Source organism: Hippocampus guttulatus, chromosome 6 (assembly GCF_054856545.1).
Source record: "Hippocampus guttulatus isolate MCC_2025c chromosome 6, RoL_Hgut_1.0, whole genome shotgun sequence".
In the NCBI taxonomy this organism is placed as follows: Eukaryota; Metazoa; Chordata; class Actinopteri; order Syngnathiformes; family Syngnathidae; genus Hippocampus; species Hippocampus guttulatus.
This window is the reverse complement of record NC_141266.1, coordinates 22,010,001-22,031,159: the sequence shown is the minus strand read 5'-3', so window position 1 is coordinate 22,031,159 and position 21,159 is coordinate 22,010,001. Positions and strand designations below refer to the sequence as shown.

General features: G+C 42.4%; 4 protein-coding genes across 5 annotated transcripts in view; 1 reads left to right on the top strand and 3 right to left on the bottom strand.

Annotated features, from left to right (window-relative positions):
- Nucleotides 1–706: 706 nt before the first annotated feature.
- LOC147204177 (uncharacterized) lies at nucleotides 707–12,053 on the bottom strand. Its single transcript, XM_086113216.1, has 7 exons — nucleotides 11,891–12,053; nucleotides 11,475–11,596; nucleotides 10,253–10,451; nucleotides 8,453–8,598; nucleotides 5,777–5,918; nucleotides 3,959–4,100; nucleotides 707–2,150 (listed from the first exon to the last, which is right to left on the bottom strand). The coding sequence occupies exons 1-7, from the start codon at nucleotides 11,940–11,942 to the stop codon at nucleotides 2,057–2,059; spliced, it is 897 nt and encodes a 298-aa protein (XP_085969342.1). The 5' UTR covers nucleotides 11,943–12,053; the 3' UTR covers nucleotides 707–2,056.
- A 77-nt stretch (nucleotides 12,054–12,130) lies between these two features.
- On the top strand, nucleotides 12,131–15,353 carry taf12 (TAF12 RNA polymerase II, TATA box binding protein (TBP)-associated factor). Of its 2 annotated transcripts, none has more exons than XM_086113220.1 (6): nucleotides 12,131–12,283; nucleotides 13,886–14,077; nucleotides 14,472–14,549; nucleotides 14,649–14,763; nucleotides 14,886–14,974; nucleotides 15,062–15,353. In XM_086113220.1, the coding sequence occupies exons 2-6, from the start codon at nucleotides 13,997–13,999 to the stop codon at nucleotides 15,095–15,097; spliced, it is 399 nt and encodes a 132-aa protein (XP_085969346.1). In that variant the 5' UTR covers nucleotides 12,131–12,283; nucleotides 13,886–13,996; the 3' UTR covers nucleotides 15,098–15,353. The 2 variants fall into 2 exon arrangements, with proteins under 2 accessions (XP_085969346.1, XP_085969345.1); XM_086113219.1 differs by lacking the exon at nucleotides 12,131–12,283 and adding an exon at nucleotides 13,146–13,313.
- Nucleotides 15,354–15,651: 298 nt separating this feature from the next.
- Nucleotides 15,652–18,616, bottom strand: LOC147204175 (ras-related protein Rab-39B-like). The gene is made up of 2 exons (XM_086113218.1): nucleotides 18,240–18,616; nucleotides 15,652–17,540 (listed from the first exon to the last, which is right to left on the bottom strand). The coding sequence occupies exons 1-2, from the start codon at nucleotides 18,455–18,457 to the stop codon at nucleotides 17,105–17,107; spliced, it is 654 nt and encodes a 217-aa protein (XP_085969344.1). The 5' UTR covers nucleotides 18,458–18,616; the 3' UTR covers nucleotides 15,652–17,104.
- A 169-nt stretch (nucleotides 18,617–18,785) lies between these two features.
- Nucleotides 18,786–21,159, bottom strand: part of ctps1b (CTP synthase 1b) — a 12,269-nt gene continuing 9,895 nt past the window's right edge. Inside the window, exons 17-18 of the mRNA XM_086114117.1 lie at nucleotides 20,495–20,639; nucleotides 18,786–20,421 (exon numbers count right to left, since the gene is read on the bottom strand). Of these exons, the coding sequence (XP_085970243.1) occupies nucleotides 20,343–20,421; nucleotides 20,495–20,639 (224 nt within the window). The 3' untranslated portion in view covers nucleotides 18,786–20,342. The remainder of the gene's footprint in view (nucleotides 20,422–20,494; nucleotides 20,640–21,159) is intronic.

Genomic DNA, 21,159 nt, shown 5'->3' with positions numbered 1-21,159 from the left:
CTTGCGCACACATCTAATGACATCCAATACGTGAGCCCGAGGAGCAATTCTGCCTGTGCAAAAATAATGCTTACTTTTGAGTGACACGCTGCCAGGGCTATTAATTTTTGAAGTATGCCATAGTGTTTAACCACAGCACTAGTTAGTGGGCCGTGCAGTCAGTCAATCATAGTTAGAACCAAGAAGTAGCCTAATGGATGAAAACACAAACAAAAAAGTGGTGCTCCGTAAAAAGTACAACCACTGGTTGGTTAGTTAGTTAGAAAGCTAACAAGATAACTAGCTAGAATCAGGAAGTTGCCTGCTATCTAACTAGCTAGCTACGAAGCTAGAACCAGGAAGGGACTGCTCACTAATGGATGGACAAAAAAATAAAAATAAATTGAAAAGTGGTACTCTGCGACTAGCACTACCATGAGTTAATCAGTTAAGCTAGGTCCAACTGTTATGTTTTGCTGATTGTCAGTTATTAAATATGTTTCCCCATTTAGGTGTTCCATTCTTAATGTTTTAAGTCATCCGTGAACCAGGTAGTAGCCAGATAACAAACACACTGACAAGAGACATACTCTGCATTTCAATTACTGGCTTAACTTTTACACTTGGAAGAATAGAATTAGGTTACTTGGACTGAATTTATCAATTTCAATACCAAAAAGCAAAAATAAAATAATAATTGTCATAATAATAAATCAATACTTTCAAATGTGGTAGTGAGAGCAAATGCTCTTTTTTTTTAGCACTTTATTGAACCCCGAAAGAGAGAAACACAGGAGCCGCCACCCCAGCAGGCCCCGCCTCTTAAAGGCACATGCATGTATCCAATGCTGACACTACTCAACACTACTCAACCGTATTTCTGAAGCACTTTAACACAACCACCGCTGTATACACAGTGCTGTACATGGAGCAAAAATAAATCATACAACACAAAACAATAAAACACTTAATAACAAAGACAGCAGAAAGCACAAATATGGTCAAACTAAAAATCACGTCTCACGCCGAGTCAAAAGTCAAAGAATAAAAATGAGTTTTAAGACGAGTTTTACAACGAGACAATAAGTATTTCTTTTAATAAAGATTTTATGTTTGCAATTTGTTTGTTTTTTTGTGTTGGAATATATTAACAATGTGCGTAAAAAAGGGGGTCTTAAGACAAATAATATTATTTTATGCTTGCAATTAGTTTTTTGTGAAAAGGGGTGTGTTAATACATATAAAATGTGTTTAACCCTTTCAGGGACAGCGGTTACTACAGTGGACAGCTTACCATGTTATCAGGTTACAAGGTGCATGAAAGGGTTCAAGAATGTCAGAGCGGTACAACTGTAAAAAAAAAAATCAATCTAAAAAGAATCTTATTTATTTGGTCTCTCTAGATCTTTTACAAATATTGAAGTTAAAATAAAGCAAAATTCCCTTTCCTCCGAGTCCTAATGGTATTACACTTAAAATGTTTATGCCTTCAAAAGTGCTTCGCCACATGTGTGTGGACTCCCACTGATTGTACATTTATGCTGATTATTATTCATAATGCACTCTAATATGCGCGGGCTGCGGCTGTGGGCGGCCTGTAAAATATTTTTTCATGAAATCAACAAACCACAAGCGCAGAGGTCGTACAAAGCGGCTGGGAAAGTATTAAATGCTGTCATGGGAACCACATGAAGACATCAGGCGCAAATCAACAAGCCTTGACATTAGCTTGCCATTGGAAACGCTGTCAAAAGTGAGATTTTCGAGTGCCTACAGCCCAGAAGCAGCTAACAATGTTAAAAGTGGATAGTTCATCACCTTCCATGCCACTGAATGAATCAGGAAAAGATTGCCCGCCTTTTGTCCTCGCGCAAGCTCCCGCAAAGCAATCACTCATACTTTCTCAGATTTTTTTTTTTTTTTTTTTTTGCTAGGTACTTCTTTTGATTTCGGCCATTCATAGAGCCTCGCTCGCTCGGCCGCTCATCATCGATAACCATCAGAGCGGCTCTTAAGTAGCCACCTGACATCATCCGTCACTCTCTGGCCGTGCACTCCATCTTCCCGGCCGCGGGCATCACACAGCGACGAGAGGCTGTTTGTCTCCGCAGCTGGAGTGGAGAGCTTCTTTGCTGTCCTTGTAGATGGGATTGGTCTGGGATCTGTCATCACTACGGAAGCCCAAAAAAAAAAAAAATTTTTTTTTTAAAAGACAGGTGGACGCCATGAGGAGGCTCCAAGTACTCCAGAGAACTTGCTTGTCTGTGTTTCTCAAACTTTTAACATGCCCCTAAAATCCTGGGATAACACGCAACCATGTATGATACGCCGCCACTACCACAAAAATCACAATGAAGAACATTTTTTATTTTTTAAATCCATGATTATCCGAGTGAACTCTGTTTGTAGCTGCTTTTAAATGGTGTACTTTTAATTACCAGTATATTAAATGAAGCATATTGAGTTACTTCCTGTGTGAACTAGAAATCACTGAGTCTATTCTTTTTTTTTTTTTTAATCACCCCCCAGGTACTGCCATGGTGCTGGTAAAGGGCGACACAAAGTGAAATATTTCTTATTAAGGCCCCTGTATAATACACTCCAATAATTTGGCTTCATTTTTTTGTTAAATAATGACTGTTGTTTTGACAGTATTTAAAAGGTGTGACTACCTGTGTCGAAAAAAAATAAGAATTATATATATACACTTTCCAAATTTATGTATATATAAATTTGGAAAGTAGAAAAAAAAATCTTACTAGATTAAATTAAAAAAAATCAAAATCATAAAGAACACAGTATTACTTGAATAAAGCATTATTTTGAAAAATAAAACTGACAATAGCTACAATATTAAAAAAAAAAAGTCGCGGATGAGCTGGAGCCTATCGTGGGTGACTTAACACCAAAGTACACCCCAGACTGATCGCCGGCCAGTTGCACTTATTTGGAATGCGCACATACCGCCATCAAGTTGAATTTCAACACCTCAGCTTCAAAACGGCATAAAAGTCTGAGAAATGTTCACGCTCATAACTGTCTTAGGATTGAGGTAACTGGAAAGGCTCAATAAGGGCGCTACTTTTTCTTGCAACCCATAAATATTCATGAGTCCGACGATTTGCTATGAAAATGCAAATTTTTCCGCACATGTGGAGAAGAGGTCAACGAGGCGAGCGGCGGAGGGGTCACGGTGCGCATTAACTTGCTGTCGCCGAGCAACTTTGACGTGACTTCCATTAATGTTTCGCTGCCGGGGTGCTTTTGACACTTCAAATAGTGGCAATGACTTAAAGCCGTTGTTAATAGGTCAGCGGCGGAGGGGCGTCGGGAGCGCATATGGGAGGGCGGGCTGGTCGCCCGTACCTGCCGGGATGCACTTTTATATTCAGCGCACACACAAAAGACGCGATAAGGGGAACAACAGCACACAAATCGGTGCACTCTTGCGCAAAGGTTGCTTTCCTTCCAGCAGCGTAGTCTGCGCGTGTCTGAAACCTTTGACAAAGAAAAGGACTATTGGAGATGATGAGGAGGTCGTTGTACAATAATACAAAAAAAACAAAACAATTTGCGATAGACAACATAACAACATCAAGTTGTCACTTGACCAGAAAAAAAAGTCTTGAGAACAAAGGAGCAATTTTACCAAGTCTCAATTTTTACAGCAAAAATGTCTTACATTATGCAATAAAGTCACATTTACAAGACAAAAAATTGCTCAGTTACGAAATTTAAATCACATTACGGGGACTAAAGTTGCAGAGTATCATCTTATCGTTCAACAACAAAGCCAAAAATGTCCATGAGGAAAAAAATATTGAGTGTTAAGTTGTAATTTTATGAAAATAGTCGTAATTTTTATGAGGATTTTTTTTTAATTTAAAATATGACTTCTTTTGATGGCACCAAAACAACTGGACTGACTTAACGTAACGTCGCGTCAGAAGATTCCCGTCAGGTATTGCGTGTCACTTACATGGGTTTGGTCTCGGCTCGCTTTTTCCTGCGGTAGATGCACACACTCAAGGCGGCCACGAGCAGCGAGAGGCCGCCGATCGCCACCAAGGACGTCATCAGCACCAGACGGCCCGTGTGGGTCTCGAACCAACTGGCGTCTTCTGCAGATCAGAGTCGTAAGGCTGAGTCAAATCGGCGAAAACCGTTTCACCAATTTGCAGACTTTCTTTTCTCATTTTATCAGTGCAATAACAATCTGGAGGGGTGTTTAATACCACATTTTTTTTCTGGCAGATTCCGGTAGTACCGATGCCCAAGTACATTTTTTTTTAATTGAATTCAACACAATGACAAAAAATTGATTTTTTTTTTTTAATGCAGATTCACTGATCGTGTCAAACTGCCGCAGTATAGCGCCAACTACTGCAGAGGGGCGGAGGGAGTCAATGTCAGACCTTTTTTTGGCCGAATGTATCAATGGCTGGTATCGGCATCCTGCAGGAGCACCCGATACTTTAAAAAAAGGGCTGGTATCGGCTCAATACCTCGATACCATCGATATTATCTCATTAAAATGACAAGTTTACTCCAAAATTATGAGGTTTTAAAGTTATATTGGGATGCACGTGCACAACTGCCAGCAGGAAAATTCGCCAAGGACAGATTTCTTTTTTATGAATTCACCTGGCGCTTTTCCAGCACAAGTAGAAAATGTGACATTCCGGAGCCATCCAAGGATGAAAAATCATTATCAGCATCCCCAAGAGATTTCCTGTTTAATTAGCAGAGGCGCTCCGGGGAGAAGCGAGTGGAGACACTTTGGCATAGTGGCGACCTGAGAGTCAATTGCCGCAGTCGTACGATCTCCCCCATAATAAATAACGCACAGTGGCTTCATGACACTTTTAGTGCGTGAGAGAGAACGGCGTTTGAAAAGGGCCGGCGAATCTCAACGCTGCCGTCCTCTCACAGGTCACTGATAAAGATGATGGAGACAGATGAGGCGCACTAATTGGATTAGTCGAGAATGTTGTCATGAAATTAGCGCCGAAAACGAAGACAGTTTGCCTGCTGGGACAAAGACGAAGCGTGGGTCCGGCGGGACGGTGGCCAACACGACCAGCCGCGTTTCCAATCGACGTGACTTGGATGACTTTCACGTTTCATTACGCTTGTCTGCGATCGAGCGCCTTGTCCCGGCGGAGGAAGCGGAAACGCAACGCTTGCAACAGAAAACGGATGGAAAATGTGTGCTGCTTCTTCTGGTGTGTGAGCCTTGGCCACCTGGGGGTCGTAAAATACATATGGAGTTGGCCAAGGCCACAGGTTACTCGTGCGTAGGTCGCAGTAATTTCGGTAATTCTTTGCAGAGGATAAAGAACGCATGCTTGTGAGTATTGTTATGTTATCTGTCTACGTGTGTTTGTTTGTGTAGAAAACAGCAACCATCAATGCTACCTGTTAACACAACAGCGGCGTTTTCCATGGTAAACTAGCAGGTTATTCCGCAGGCGGCATAGTTTGCTTTCTCTTTCTAATTGTGTTTGTTTATGTTTAGTTGTGACGGTGAACATGAAGTGAGAGTGGCATGAAACAGCTCCTGGACTCTCCTTGGAATGTACTGACATCAGTTTGCATTAATCGTGACTTGAAGCGTCTCTGTGATACCAATTTTCATTTATTGCCGCTGCTGTGATCGCAGTCTGCTGGCGTATTGTCCTCTCTCTTGGGACTTCTTCCTCACTCACATGGACGCAATCAAAACCACTTTGACCTTTGCGTTCACTCGTGACCCCTCACGGGACGCTCAGGCCAAAATCTCCGCAGTTTGTCTCACCGGGCAGAACGACGAGGCTTATGTTGCGCATTTTGTTGAGCGAGGCGCTGGGGTGTTCGGCCACGCACGTGTACACGCCACTGTCCGCAGGGCTCACTTTCCTCAGCGTCATCACCGGCGAGGGCAGGATCCAGTCGTTGCCCTGAAGGGAAGAGGAACGGAAAGTTCAAGTCGTGCCAGAGTTTGACCGAGAGTGTGCTAGCTTAATGCTAACGTACAACGCGCAATGCCATACAAGGGCCAATGGAAATTCGCAGAGATTTTCCGCTATTTTTAAAACTTCAAGCAACTGCTACTTGATCTGACACACACACACACACGCACACGCACACACACACACACACACACACACACAGAGCAGCAATGCAGACAAACCGAGCACACGACAATACTCGCAGACTCCTTGCTCCTCTGTGGGAACATAAACAATTAATAACGGCAAAACGTGCTACGACACCGAAGGCCCGTAAACTTTACAAACCCCAAAAAATAACTACCTCGTGGTCAACTTTGAAGGGGTGCGACGCCATGAACGATGGAAACGGTGGAAAAACTGTGCCCGCCTTGCCACGAGTCAATAACCTAGATAAGGCCGCCGTCTGCGAGAGAGCGATGCAGCAGCAGCAGCAGCATCACCAACGACGCACGCGCGGGCGATACAAGGTGTAATGAGATGGCAAGGGAGCAAGGGATGAATCCTGACACGGAAATAGCTTCACTATTACCAGACGGCGCTCCAAACAAATCAGCGGCCAAACAAATGTGGTGGTGGCGCTAAGGACCCCCGCAAAAAAAAAAAAAAAAAAAGACGTGACACAATGCAAATGATTTGGCTCCTGGGAGCTGCCACGCCTGCCAAGAAAGAGACCATTTCAATTGGAAGGCATCAGAATAAGAGGATTGCACCCAACCCCAAAAAAGAAACAAACAAACACGCCAGGTTTGGCCAAAGTAGCATTTTGTATGCAAATCTGGAGGCTGGCAAAGCCATCCCCCCCCCCCCCGCCCCCCCCGATTGTGTCCGTGTCTCGCTGTCATTACCGCCGGGCTGTTGTTGCGCCCACGCTTTGCTGTCTGTCAAAACGGGATGTTGGGATGCCGCCTCCCCGACGCGCATTTAAACGCATACGGGAACACGGCCGAACACCCGCCCCCGTGACTTGGGTGACCCCCCTCGGGGTCATCGCCGCAGAGCTGTCAGTCACACTGACAGGCGAGCAAGGACGCCGGGAGGTGCGGAACACCTTCAAGGAAGCACAGCCGTCACGCGTCAGCATTCACAGCGTCGCAAATGACGGCAGCATGTGAAAGCACAAGAGCAGCCGACAGAGGGGTGACCCGTTCACAAGCTCGCGGACTCTTTTGGTGCCAACGACATTTTTTCATGTTCTTTTAAGAATCCAGGTATTCAATTGCAGATACAGCTTAATAGTTTTTTTTTAACGACGTGGTCGCATAAACAATGAGTGAATAATGGAATAATTTTACTCTGCTAAATATTTGGTTTAAGAAGAAATATTGCATATTTTCTGTTATTTTATTTTCATCCATTTTCAGTTTGAGTTTTTACCCCTTCATTTATAAAATATCGTCGTTCTTCGGAAGGATTCTACAGTTGCTTGAGTATTTTTGGATGCCACTTTAACATTATGCAGTTTGAACACGAACGCTGCTCTTGAATAAACGAAAAAAATTTAATTCAAATCAATGAATCGTTCTGAGACCTTGTTTCATTTCAAATTTCAGCCTTTCAACTGAAGTATTACGCTTTTTTTTAACCCATTTATTTTATCTTTGATTTGATGAAAAAGTTATGAGAAGAACTTCTCAAATCTTTTGCAGCACGTGTATGGAGTCTCGTGTCAAAAAGTGACACTCCGCATTCACGCCGCAAGTGTGGCACGGCGAAGACTTAAATGATGATCTCGACGCTGCCTTGACTTTTGACCCTCTTTCACGGCGCTTCGCAATCAATACCGTTATTGATTTGACATTTTCTATTGTCTGCCTTGGCCTCTGACATTGACTTTGAAGCTGGCGTGCATCTGCCAATTCATCAAATTTTGCCAGCTTGGCACATTCACTCTCACGCTGTGTCACATTCGTTTCCCTCGAGCGGCAGCTCCTGCGCTGCGCTTGAATAATTCAAGGTTTTGTTTTGCCCGAGAGTCAAAAGAAAGTGTCACTGCAAATCTAAAAGCATCCTTGCTTTGAGATCGACCTCGTTAGAGCCTGATCCCTTCTTTAAATAGGCGCGCCTCACTTGGCATCAGCCGAGCCCGATGACGGCAAAAGAAGCGGTTTGACAGTGGACGACGGAGCAAGACAAAACCATGACATTGCACACATAACCACCAGGGGGTGCTCAAGCACATGCCCTTTTGCCCTGAAGGAAAAAAAAGTGCTTTTTTTTTTCTTCTTCAACATTTAAACAAATATGATTGATTTCTTAATTCCACTCTGTAATGAATAAGCAGTTGTTGTATTTTTTCACTTGAGTTGTTTTGGTGATAGATTAAGGTTTTTAAATAATTATTGTTAGATTTTTTTTTCTATCATCAAAACCTGCTGTTTGAACGAGAGGGAGGGAGGAGGGAGCACCTAGCGTCTGCATGACCATAACACATTTCAAAAAAAGTTTATCAGAAAAATAAAACGGCAAGGTTCAAGGCTCACCTCCTTGTACCAACAATAGTTGGGCTCTTCCGAGCAGCTGGCCGAGCACTTGAGCGTCACGTCGTCTCCTTTCTGTACACGAATCTCCTGTGACAGACCCAGGAAGCTGCTGTAGCCCTCTCTGGAAAGGTACACCTCTCCCAAGTCTACAATCAAGCATATTTTCATGAGATAAAATAGCACACCAGAATTTTGTACTTTATAAAAACATACAATTGAATGCGTTACTTTGATGGGTTAAGGCAGGAAAAAAAAATCCTAAACTGCCTGTCCCTATGTGAAAAAGTAATTGCCCCCCTACACGCCTTTGTTAAATCACAAAGTAACTCTGAATGGCAAAAAATAAAATAAAATAAAATAAAAAAACAATAAAAATAAAAATACAATTTGGGAATGGCCAAGTAAAAGTCTGCATTTGAAGGGGCAGTTCAAGCCAGCATTTAGAAAAAAGCATTTTGTATTTCCTTGGGTTGTCTCTGTGTGATATGAGAAGTGGTTTGATGACGTGAAACCTTTGTGTGTGAACAATACGCAAAACACACAGAAATCAGGAAGGGGGCAAATAATTTTTCACGGCACTGCAGGTTACATTTCACAACTAGAAGGGGATCCCTAGACCTAAACGTTTTTTTTTCGGTGCCGTATTTCGAGAATGAAAAACTCAAGTAAGAAAGCCTCAATGTGGAGTCATCAATAATGATAGCGCAGTAATGGACTTATTGAGAAGTGTTGTGAATAATGGGTCTTTTTTTTTCTTTCAGCTCAATAGAAGTCCTTCGTCCTCACTGTCCTCTCGCCGCCGTCTAATCTCAACTTCTTATTGATCTCCTCCCCCCCCCCCCACCCGTGAGGCCGAGAAGGCTATCGCGCAGTGCCGCCGGTCGATTGGACGCCGCATAGGAGATAGAGGACGCCGATAGTCCGAGCGGCCGTGCAATTGATGCTGTGGAAAGCAAAGCGCACTGATGAATTTCGGCTCCCGCTGAGGAGCCCAAGAGTTTAAATCTGCAAAACAAAGGAGCGACAATCGTGCCGCTGTCTGTCGGTGCAGTGCAAGGATATTTCTTTGGTTATTAACTATGAATGTGTTCCCTGTGTCCCTCGCTCAGCAGAGAGCCACATGACTGCAAGTGTTCTTTTACTGCCTGCCCGGCCACAAATATGAACAAAACTCAATTTTGGGATTCCAATCGCTATCCTTGACAGAAGACGTGTTATTTTGTTCAGTTAATTTGAATTTGTGTGTGGAGTAAGTTTGTTGGTTTTAATTTTTTTTAATGTTTTCAAATACACTTTGTTTTAGTTTACGTTTTATTAATCTTTGTATTTGTTTTGTTTATTTATTTCTAGCATAGGGGCTATTTGTCACGTAAGGATCCTTCAAAAAAGGTCACCAAATATTGTGTCAAGTCAGCAACAATTCTCAAACGACTTTGACCTTCTTTCTTCTGTACAGACGTGCTGGATAGCAAGACCGAAATAAATACATTTCAAATGGCACTGCAATATTATGTATGACATCGATTAGGCAAAAACAAATGACATTTTCACTCTAATTATACTAAGATGTCGTTTCAATTCGTTTTCACTCTTTTAAAAACATTTTCATTTATTTTAATTTTGTTAGCGGAATTATTATTTTTTTTTTCAATTTTAGTTTGATTTATTTTGTCAGTTTTTGTTCGTGATCACAACCTTGGAGTGGTACCATATTTCTCGCCAAAATCAACTGCGATAGGCTCTGGTAACTATGCATGGGAATTTCCATTTGAAAACTCAAGATGCAGCAGCAGCACTCACAGTTCACTTTTAAGGACAGGGTCTTGGAGACGTTGTTCGGCGCGCTCAATGCGCCGTCATCCGACACGCAACGAAAGAGCCCCTCAAAAAACGGGGCAACGTGGGAAACATGCAACACCATCTTGTCATCCACTTGCTCCACATTCATATTGTAGAAGCACCAAGAGGCCGGCCACACCGAGTGCCACATTTGGAGCATCTGCGCAGATAACAGATGGGAAAAACATGAAATAAAACAAAATTCAATTATAGTAAATGAGAGCTATACAGACACAGTGTCCTCTTGTAGGGCAAAGCTGTAAAGTGAATCAGAAATAAAACCAGCAAGAAATAAAAACCCAACTAAAAAGGTTTGTAATAGGGTTTTTTAAGATTCAAGTCGTCATCTTTTATTTGCTTTGACTTGTGAGTGCAGACTTGAGACAGTCCTAGCACTGTATTGGTGGCAGAAAACTCAATTCACATTACATCACCACAAGCACAAGTTTGCAATTTCCAACAAAAGATTTTTCAAGTGGTGCAATGCCACTCCGAATTTAAATTTAGCATCAAATTAAAAATACAACAAAGACAATTACACCTTGTGTGTACCTTTAAACAGAAAACGATGTTCTTTTTAGAATGCCCCGCTCGCTTTGTTAACATGAACGGAAAATGCCACTGACATGCTATTGTTAGCATTGATATTCGCGATTTTAGAACCCTTTTATCAATAAATATATGAACATAAGCTGTTCAAAAACATGTAGACGGACAATATAAAAATAGGCACATGCAAATATTAGTTAACCTCGACGAAAATTAAGAACATTACAGCAACATTCTGAGTACAGTAGGAGAAGATGTCTCCTCTTCTTTGTTTATCTTTGTAATGCTGTAACATACAATACTGCCTCCCGCTGGTCAAAGTGGGAGCAACACACTGAATTCGATAGCATTTAATCATGATATACAGTACAGTACATTCCATTTAATGAAGTTGTTCCTTTACGTATTTATAAAATACAATCTGATAGAGGTGCTGTTTTTCCATATTAAAGAAATATTTATATGTTGGGGCAGGAAAAGATGAATGGCATTTTCATTCCTTTCAATGTGGAAAGATGATTTGAGATTTGAGCATGGTCACAAAACATCTTCAAGTCACATCTCAAGGCAGCACTTTTGCTTGACAAAGAGGCCTGAGGAGCACTTCAAACAGCATGTGGCCCAAACTGCTCACCTGGGAGAAGCTTTCAAATCTTACATGACTGATGTTGTACTCATTTTGTGAGTACAGGCACTCCAGCGTCACACTTTCACCTTCCATAACGCTCTGGTTCGGGCCTTGAATAAGCAAGTCACCTGGACAGAAAGAAAAACCAAATAATTCTGAAATTCCACAATATTTTCCATGTCAACTACTGCACCTGAGGAGGAAAAAAATCTAATGGTGACGTAGCAAAACAGTTTCTTCATAACTAGGCCTTGTTGCGAAATATATCTTGTGTAGCCATAACGCTACCTTTTACTGTACTTAAAAACGAAACTGGATTTTCACCTGACGTGGGGGAATATTAAGTTATTAGTACTTGTTTAACAAGAAAATATTAAAATAGAAGAATTACTCAAAACTTTGAAGAACAAATCTATAATTACCATCCACTAGGGAGGCCATTCCAAGGTAAAAAGCGACAATGAATGAATCCATTGCTTTAAATCCAATTCACCGATTGTTTGCATATACGTGTACCAGATAAATTGGCCTGGGTGTTATTTGAAAACGAAACTATCAAGCTAGTGTTTACAGAAAGCCGGAGCGGGTGTGGCTTACCAATGTGGGCTGACCAGTCAAACCCGTTTCAAATCTTGGCTCATACCGGTTATTTTTATAGTTCCCTCATATGTTTACATGGCGTGACATGGAAGCGTTCCACTTGGAGCTTTGTACTTGCACTTTTATTTTTGTGCGAGTTTGCTGGATATTTGAAACGTCCTGACGCTATGCAGCTTTCGGTCCTCCTCAAAGCTATTTGAGCTTTGAATCACCTGGCAAGTAACCAAGGGCAAACGCTTTGTTACTGCATTTAACCACATTTGTAAAGTTCACCCAACCATCCATTTTATATCCGCTTATCCAGGGTCGGGCTACGGGGGGTGCAATAGCTTTAGCAGGGTAGCCCAGACTTGCTTCTCCTCAGTCACTTGTTCCAGGAAGATTCCAAGGCGTCCCAGGCCAGCTGGGAAACATAGTCTCTGCAAACAAACAATCCAAACGAAACCTCAAAGCGTCCTGTAAACTAGAAATACATTTGATGATTCATTACAAAATAAAGTCAGCACTTTCTGGGTAACATGAGCAACTAAGACGGCCGAGATCTAGTTGTACATCACACCATCTGCAGTCAGTCATGCATTCAATAAACTGCGCACATATACAAATTTTGCCCAAAACACACCCTCATAATATAAGCAGAAACACATTAAAGTGAAAATCAGTGTTTAGACTTAGAATTGTGAAGGATTAAAACATTTTTGAGGCGAAATGGCGTTAGCCATCCTTGATAATTGTTCGCTCTGCAATTGGCTGTTCATTCGCGAATCAGTGAAAGTGATAGAAGCAAACTATAATTTTTTTTTTTTAAAACAGTTTGCTGGAAGCCAGACTAAAGCCTATTTTTTTATGAACGCCTTAGCCTACGACTTTACAATATCGAAGTCATGATTGTAGTACATTGCCAGCTAAGTATTATTTATGTGTTACTTGTTGTCAAACGTGGGAAACCCACCAATCGCCAATCAATGGATGGCCGGAATGGATCAACTGTTCAAACTGCCGATCAATTGTACTTACTTGTAATGACGCAAAATGTCCAACATGCAGCGCAAGAGGGAAGCGAGATTCATACCGGAAGTAGACACCTGAAACCGGATGTAGTGTGGTGCAAAAAAAACTCTCTTTTTTTTTTTTGCTCGTTACTTCGGAGTAGCGCCGAGGCGCGAGTCTTTAAGTGTGTATTTATCTCACAATCTTCCCGTTATAGTGCCACCTAAACATGGACAGATGATCTCTGCGTAGTTGGTAAGAGGATTAATTGGACGAGCTGCTTGAAACCGTGTTGAAAAGGCACCGACGCTAACGTTAGCTTCGTCTGCTACAGTCAAAGCTATACGGCTGCTATTGTTTTTAGCATAACACGCCGTCACTTTTGCACGTTAATCGCAAGACCTTAATTTGAAATCAGTTTTTTGTTTGTTTTTTTTCACAATTGCCTTTAAGGCTATTGTTGCGTGGGACGTTGTACCTGCTTTTGTCGCGACGAGTCATGCAAACATATTGCAATAACTGAAGAATGACATTTCGGTACAAAATGCGTTTGGATGCTTGAAGAGCGTTGTAATTATTGATGAAATGTGGACCATGAGACTTGGAATGGCTTGTAGAGGTCAAGAAGTTTTGAAGGAGGGGTAATAAATAATAAAATAATGTCCGACTGAATTAGATAACTTTCAGTCAAAAAGCATGGAAGCTGGAAAATAATCACAGTAATATTTTGAATATTGAATGACGTGAATCACTCGAGAAATGTCGAAAAGAATCGTAAGTGTCCCTAATATTGTGAAGCTGACACACTTTTCCCTTCCATTGTGCAGATATATGGACGTGGTCCCGCTTTGCACATAATCCAATCCGTCGTCTTCGCTCTGAAAGTGACCCGGCACTCAAACGTTGCACATCCTGCCAATCGTCCCGAGGGTGCTGGTATGGCCAACAGCACCGCGACGGCAGTAAAGGTTATGGGAGCACCCGGTCCTCCGGGCAGAAGCAGCCCCGAAGGATCTCAGGTGGGTTGATGCAAGCGCGGGCACACTCTTCCGCATCGATTGACGAAAGTTGACGGAATTGGACAGAAATTTAAAAAAATGAACTACATTTGGGGACACCATTGAGCCTCGCATACGCGATCAACTCGCTGCAACAGAAAAACTGCATAAGCAGGAATTCACTTTTGCAGGCACTACGCATATGCCGATTATTTTTTGTTGTGGTGCTAAGAAACAAAGATGACAGTTGTCATAAAAAAAAAAAGTCTGTTTGGTTGTTTTATTCCGAATCAGCATATTAATTGTCCCTAAAATAACATCGACGCTTGCATTCCCTCATGCCGCTTTTATACGACTGAAGGGGATTAAAACAAAAAAGCATTGTCTTCATAATTTTTGTCATGATCAATTTCAGGTGCTGAGCAAGAAGAAGCTTCAAGACCTGGTGAGAGAAATCGACCCCAACGAGCAGCTGGACGAGGACGTCGAGGAGGTCCGTCCCTGTCTTGTCTTGACGTTTCCCCACGTTGTGCCCCCCCCCCCCCCCCATCAAGCGCCATATAAAGTGTAATTCGGAAACGCGTCTGCGCAGATGCTGCTGCAGATCGCCGACGACTTCATCGAGAGCGTGGTGACGGCCGCTTGTCAGCTGGCACGCCATCGCAAATCCAACAGCTTGGAGGTCAAAGATGTCCAGTTGCATCTCGGTGAGCTTTTCTTCACCAAATACTTTAGTATTTTACAATAATACAAGTGCTTGTTTTTTTTTTTAATCAGCATTTGGTTAAATTGTAAATTGCTATTGTTTTTTGGGGGGGGGGGTTGTCAGAGCGTCAATGGAACATGTGGATCCCAGGTTACGGGTCGGATGAGATCCGGCCCTTTAAGAAGGCTTGCACCACAGAGGCTCACAAACAGGTTACCCACATAAGTCATAGTCCTTCCTGTTTATTATCCTTATTGTAGCAAAGCTCATTCTTGTTTTTGTTTTTTTTTTAATTCTAGAGGATGGCCCTGATCCGCAAGACGACCAAAAAGTAGCAAGCCTCCATCATTCTTGTCAAGCCCGCCACCTTGTATTTCTTTCTTTCTTTTTTTTGAGAGGGGTGTCCTCAAAAAAGGTATCATGAGTTGGTGAAAGGACATTTGTTGACATTAATATTTCATTGTCAGGTCTTCCTAATTTTGGAGTATATTATCATCATCATCACGTACTAATGTACTAATTTGGTTTTGTTTTTCTTCCGTTTTTGTGTACACATTCAGCTGTTTATGTCAATAAATATAGTCACCTGTTTGGATTGTGACAACTGCTGTTTCATTATAAATGGGGAACATTTGTGAGATATATTTAACGAACGTTTTCCTCTGTAATTTTGTCATCTTGGTACAGGTCAAGGTCCAACTCGTTAGACACAAAAGATATGTACTGGGACTTTTTCCACTGGGATAACCATCAAACAAGGTCAAAAATAAGTTTGCAACACTCAACATCAAGTCATACCTAAACTTAAAGTGCAGGACTTTCCAGACCCTTATTTATTTTGTCAATATACAGTACCTTCAAAGGATCATGTAAACTTGTGAAGACAAACGCGGTTGCATTTTTTTTATTAACTGAACTGAAGTCAAAAACATTTATACCAAACCCACATGATGTTCTGTCTCAGAGGTCAGGATGATGACTATTTGTCATTGTACACTAAAATGAGAATAAAATGACAAAAATAAGGCACACATTGATTCAGTAGACATTTTACTCAAGAGTGCTCATGCAATGTTAAAAAAACAAAACACCTCCAACGTTCACAAATCAGCACAATAAGAGGCCAATTTCAAGGTCATCAAATTTCCAGCACACGAATGTTAATTTCTTTGAAGGTGCCCAACTTGGCGGTCATCTCAATGAGAAGACTAGAAAGCCTCACAGCACAAGTAAAAATACTTGACTAATGTACATCACAGGACTTAATCCATGGTCCGAATGACTTTTTGGGCTATAAAGTGCCATTTAATAACTTTGCTCGCCCTTTAGTTACACTGGAGGCTCATTCGTCACAGCGAGCGCGACACTAATTGCCTTGATGACTTCGCGACATCGCTCGGCGACGACATCCAAAAGCGCCCGGTGGCGTTCTTCGAGTAACTGTCAACGTTGGCCGGGTGAAAACAAATTTGCTCGCTCTCCTCCTCGGATGCTGGGCAATTTGTGCAGATGCGGCAGAAGCTGGGACATAGAAGCAAAAAATAATAATAATTAAAGCCCTTCGACAGCCAATTTTTTACGTTCCTTATTGTGAACCACGATGGTTTTAGTTTCATGATTTTTTTTTCCTGTTTGGTATGTGGTCGAATCGAATACTTTTAAGCGGTTTTACAACTCAAGTTCGTTAATTAGGTAAAAAATATACAGTGTATATATTTACATTTTAAGCTCCTTACAGACATCGGTTTCCAACAATCATTCAAAGCACATGTCTGTCGTAGTACCAAAGAATGATCTAAGGGAGTCAGCACAGTGTCACAGATTTACAGTAATACTCGGGGCAACTTTTTTTTTATGGTTACGATTAGAAAAATTACGCACACCCCATGAAAATCTCATCCCATTCATCCTATGGGGTTGCCATTCTGCGAGCCGAGGCCGGGCTCGGTACGTGCAGGTAGGTCGCGTCGAGCCGCATTAAACGTGTTTTCTCTCGCCTTCTTCTAACCTCGAAATTTAACCTCAACCAGTCACTAAGCGGATTCTCGACCCCTTCGCCTTCTATCGACAGACCGAAACTTAAATACGAAAATGGCTGTTTCAACTACTCCCACCACTGCGCAGAGTCACAAAAATTAGATCTAACCACATTGAGGCCAATCCCGATCTGCGGGCTGCAATCACGTTCATGTTGCCCACCAATTACAACAAGTTCGTCCAGAGAAATGCTGAGTTGCACCATGTTTATTTTAATATGTTTTTGTGTCAGTCCATCAAAATATTGTTTGAAGTGTAAGTGGTCGATGGTGTAAACAAAGTTGGGGACCTTGGCTTTAACCACTCTAGTCACAGCATTTCTTTTTGTTCTTTCGGGCCAGGCTGCTCCTGTGTCCCTGCAGAGCGAGCGGCGCAGCGCACTTGACTCCATCCCAGCCCTCGTGCAGATCCACCTCCCCGCTCGCCAGTCCCTTGTAAATCCGGCGGGCCAGCAGCTCGAAGGTCTCCTTGACGTTGTGGCCCGTCTTGGCCGAGGCCTCCACGTAGGGAATGCCCATGACGGCGGCCAGCTTCTCGGCCTCGTCGCGGCTCACCGCCCGCTTGGCTTGGCCGTCACAATCGCTCTTGTGGCCCGCCAGGACAAACAGGACTCGGTGGGGCAGCACATGCTCGCACACCTCGGCGTGCCAGTCCCGGATGTGCTCGAAGGACGCGCGGTTGGTCAGGTCAAAGACCAGAAGGCCTCCCACTGAGTTGCGGTAGTAGGAGCGCGTCACCGACCTGAAAGAGTCCCGACGTAAGGCATGTTAAGAATGTTCTTACTCAAAAAACAGTCAGGGTTGGAGGTATGTTCTCCAAGAGGCCATTTCACAGTGGAGAAGTACTTTTCCAGGTCGAGACGCTAGCACGCGACGACGATCACGCCACATTAAATGGGAATTAAAGTATAGCAATTGATTCGGCATGATTAAAGTCGGCCATAACCACTCCCACATCGGCGCAGACCTTCCTCTCTCCGTTTTGCCGGCTCGCACACAACTACGAATAACCTGGCAGCACGCTGTCACACCGTACAGGTTCATGAAAAAAACTTTTTTTCACCAAATTTTTGGGGTGATTGTTCGTTAAATGTGTTGATTTTTTTTTAAAACAAATAATAGATATGAGGAAAGTGTTAAGAATAATAATAATGTGGTCATTTAGCCACTCATTAACAAAAAAATGTGGAGGGTCTTGCATTGCAAATCAAATCCTCAACAATCTCAACATAAAACAAAAGTAGAAGAATAGCAATGATTGACAAGCATTTTAATCTAGGGAATTTCTTCTCCGATTCAATGTACGACATAAAACAATCAAATGCGAGCGGGCCTTCTTGCCTTCGACATATTCGAACGTGCGTCTGGATCGTCACAGTAACCGACGTTCTTCTGGCCTGGAGCGTACCGCACTTTAAAGTCAAAAGTCTTTCGGTCTCACCTGAAGCGCTCCTGGCCGGCAGTGTCCCAGAACTGCAACTTGATCCGGACGCCGGGCTCCACTTCCATAAAGTGAACGTAGAAGTCCACCCCCACCGTCTCATCGATGGCCTCGAGAAACTGGTCCTCCGTGAAGCGTTTGAGCAGCGACGACTTGCCCACCGTCGAGTCGCCCAACATGATGATGCGGAACTGGTACTGCCACAGGCTCGGGTCCATACTCGCAAGACGGGCGAGGGGGGGAAAATCAAAGCCTATTTAATTAAGCACCATATTTCAGGACAACTTGTGGCTTGCATTTCCTTTTCCAGCCGACACGGACGCGTTTACTTCCATGAAGGGTTTGGCCAAGTTGCTTACATTTGCTTGTTCACACACGAGAACGGCGTTGAAGGCGTGGCGTGACGTCACTATTGGGCGTGGCGCACACGTGGGAGGTTTGTGTTCACTCCGGGGCCACTTTCATTCGGTACAGGCTCTCTCTCCAAGCAAGATTCGCCATGTTTTTGTGGTATGAAGTTTTTAAAAAACGCAAACACAACGACAGCACTGAGCAGTTAATTTATTTTCAAGTCGCTCTGACAAATTAGGGTTTTTTTGGAAAGAGCATTTTAAATAAAGTTAAATGCTGAGGAGATCCCGCAACCATGGTGTGGATAAACTGATGAGAAAATGGATGAAAAGGAGAAGCTAGTGAGTAAACATTGATGACTTTTTTTTTTTTTTTAATCTTGACAGGGTCATCCCCTTGCGGGGAACAAAACAGCCCCAAAAGAGGAAGTTGACAATGCAAAGTCTTTCTGGGAAAGCTCTTACAGAAATGCACGGTACAAAAAGATTGCTGTACAGTATATCAAAGTACCATCTTAAAAAACAGAAAAATGGCCCGTCCCTTTTTGTTTTTGTTCCAAATGTTAGTGTTGTTTCAGTGATACATACAGGTTTACGACAGGGTTCCGTTTTTCTTCAGTTGGAACTGGGGCCTTAACGTGGAAGGAGCTGCAAACCCAAGTCCAATGACGTTTTGGTCAACAAAAATAAAACAGAATACAATCATTTGCTTATCGTGTTCAACATGCAGATACATTTAATTACAGAGACAAGACATTGAATGTTCAAGCTGAAAACGTTACAATTTTTCGCAAATCATCATTTACTTTGAATTTTATGGCTGGAACATGTTCCCAAAAAGCTGGGACAGGGTCAAGTTTACTTCAGCTTTTCTTTTAACATTTAATAAACGTTGGCAACTGATGACAGATTGGAGCTTTGTGGGTGTTTTTCTTTCCCACGCTTGCTTAATGTTGTACAGCTTCGGCCGTCATATATGATTATCAGAGAAAGCAGGCCACGTTAAACATATTGGTTCATAATTTGAACATTTACATATCCGCATGGTGGACAAAAGTGTAAACCTGGAGTCACAATTGAAATCTTCAAGGATTGTGTTTGTTTGCATGAAGCTAAGTGCAGTCCCCAAAATGTCATTTTCAACTTGACCTATTGTCGCGAGGGACAAAAGTGCGTCTAGCAGAGATGACAACGAAACTGCTGTATTCATTCAACACTGTGTTGAATGACTGTCATTAAAAAGCCCCTTGGATACAATCAGGCAAAAGGTGATGCACGAAACCTTACGCTGAGGCCGTTTCTTTATTTCATCAAGGCAGAGGTGATCAAACTGTTTTTGTGTGCTCATATACTACTATTACACAATGTTTGTAGACACAGTACACTCAATGTCAGTGTTTGATTTGTACATAAAACTGCATTACGGAAACAGACTGGAGTAGTTTGCAAGACAACCAACGACCATGTCGGACTTTTTGTCAATGCAAACTCATTCATTTATGTAAAACCATTTTAAAGCCCAACACGTGATAAACGACATTTTTTATCACTCTTCTATCCCTGACATAAAACGCTATGCTGCTGCTCATAATAACCACATCTTTTACTAACAAAAACTTTTATTGAAGACGTCCCTCAAAGCTTTACACATTTCACCGTAGAGTATAAATAAAAGTATATTGTACCCAATAGCTTGAAAATTCGTTCTGTGTGGCACTTTTGTCGAATACTCGGCGCTGCGCCGCCTCCGGCCTCACGACAAGGACGGGAACTTGAGCTCGGCGATGTCTACGTCGGGAGAGCTGCCTCCGCTGCGGTCGCTGTATGTGTCCCTGCAAAGTACGGGGACCGGCGTTACGGTGGCGAGGCCAATGGAGGAGATCAGTGGGATTTTGTGGTGGTTACCGTGGAGACAGCCGGCAACCCTTAGCCAGGTAGCTCTGGAGTTTCCCGGCGGAAGCCAGAAGGAGGCCGAAGTAGGGCGGGGACGGTTTGATGGGCCTGGAGGTGAACTCGGGGTGATACTGCACTCCGATGAAGTAGCAATGTTCTAAAAAGAAAGCAGAGAGGCACCGTTGTCACCCATTAAGCATCTGAACGCAAACAGCAATGCACGATGATGATACTCGGGTATAAATTCTTTATCCTCTGCAAAAAAAAGACAAATATTAATGCTGTACTGAGAAGCAAAATGAAAGAGTGTGACAAAAACGGTCTGATTATATTTTTACATCTATTTAATTCATGTCATCTATGTGTTCAGAAAGTATAATCTAGACTGCCATTGTTCTCATTGATAAAAATTGCAAAAACTTTTGTTTTTAAGAAAATTTATCAAAATTAATTGGATGTTCCATCTCTCAGATTCATAATTGCCCGTTTTTTTTTTTTTTTTACCACCATACAGCTCTCTGTTTTTCACGTTGGTTACACTAGTAGTATTGGTGGCTTGAATATGAAACCAAGCAAGCATTCCAGTACAATTTCTACACAGTGGAGAAGTTGGTCGGCGAAAAAAACAAAACACAACAAAAACAAAAAACCGCTGGAGGTCACACTTATTACTAACA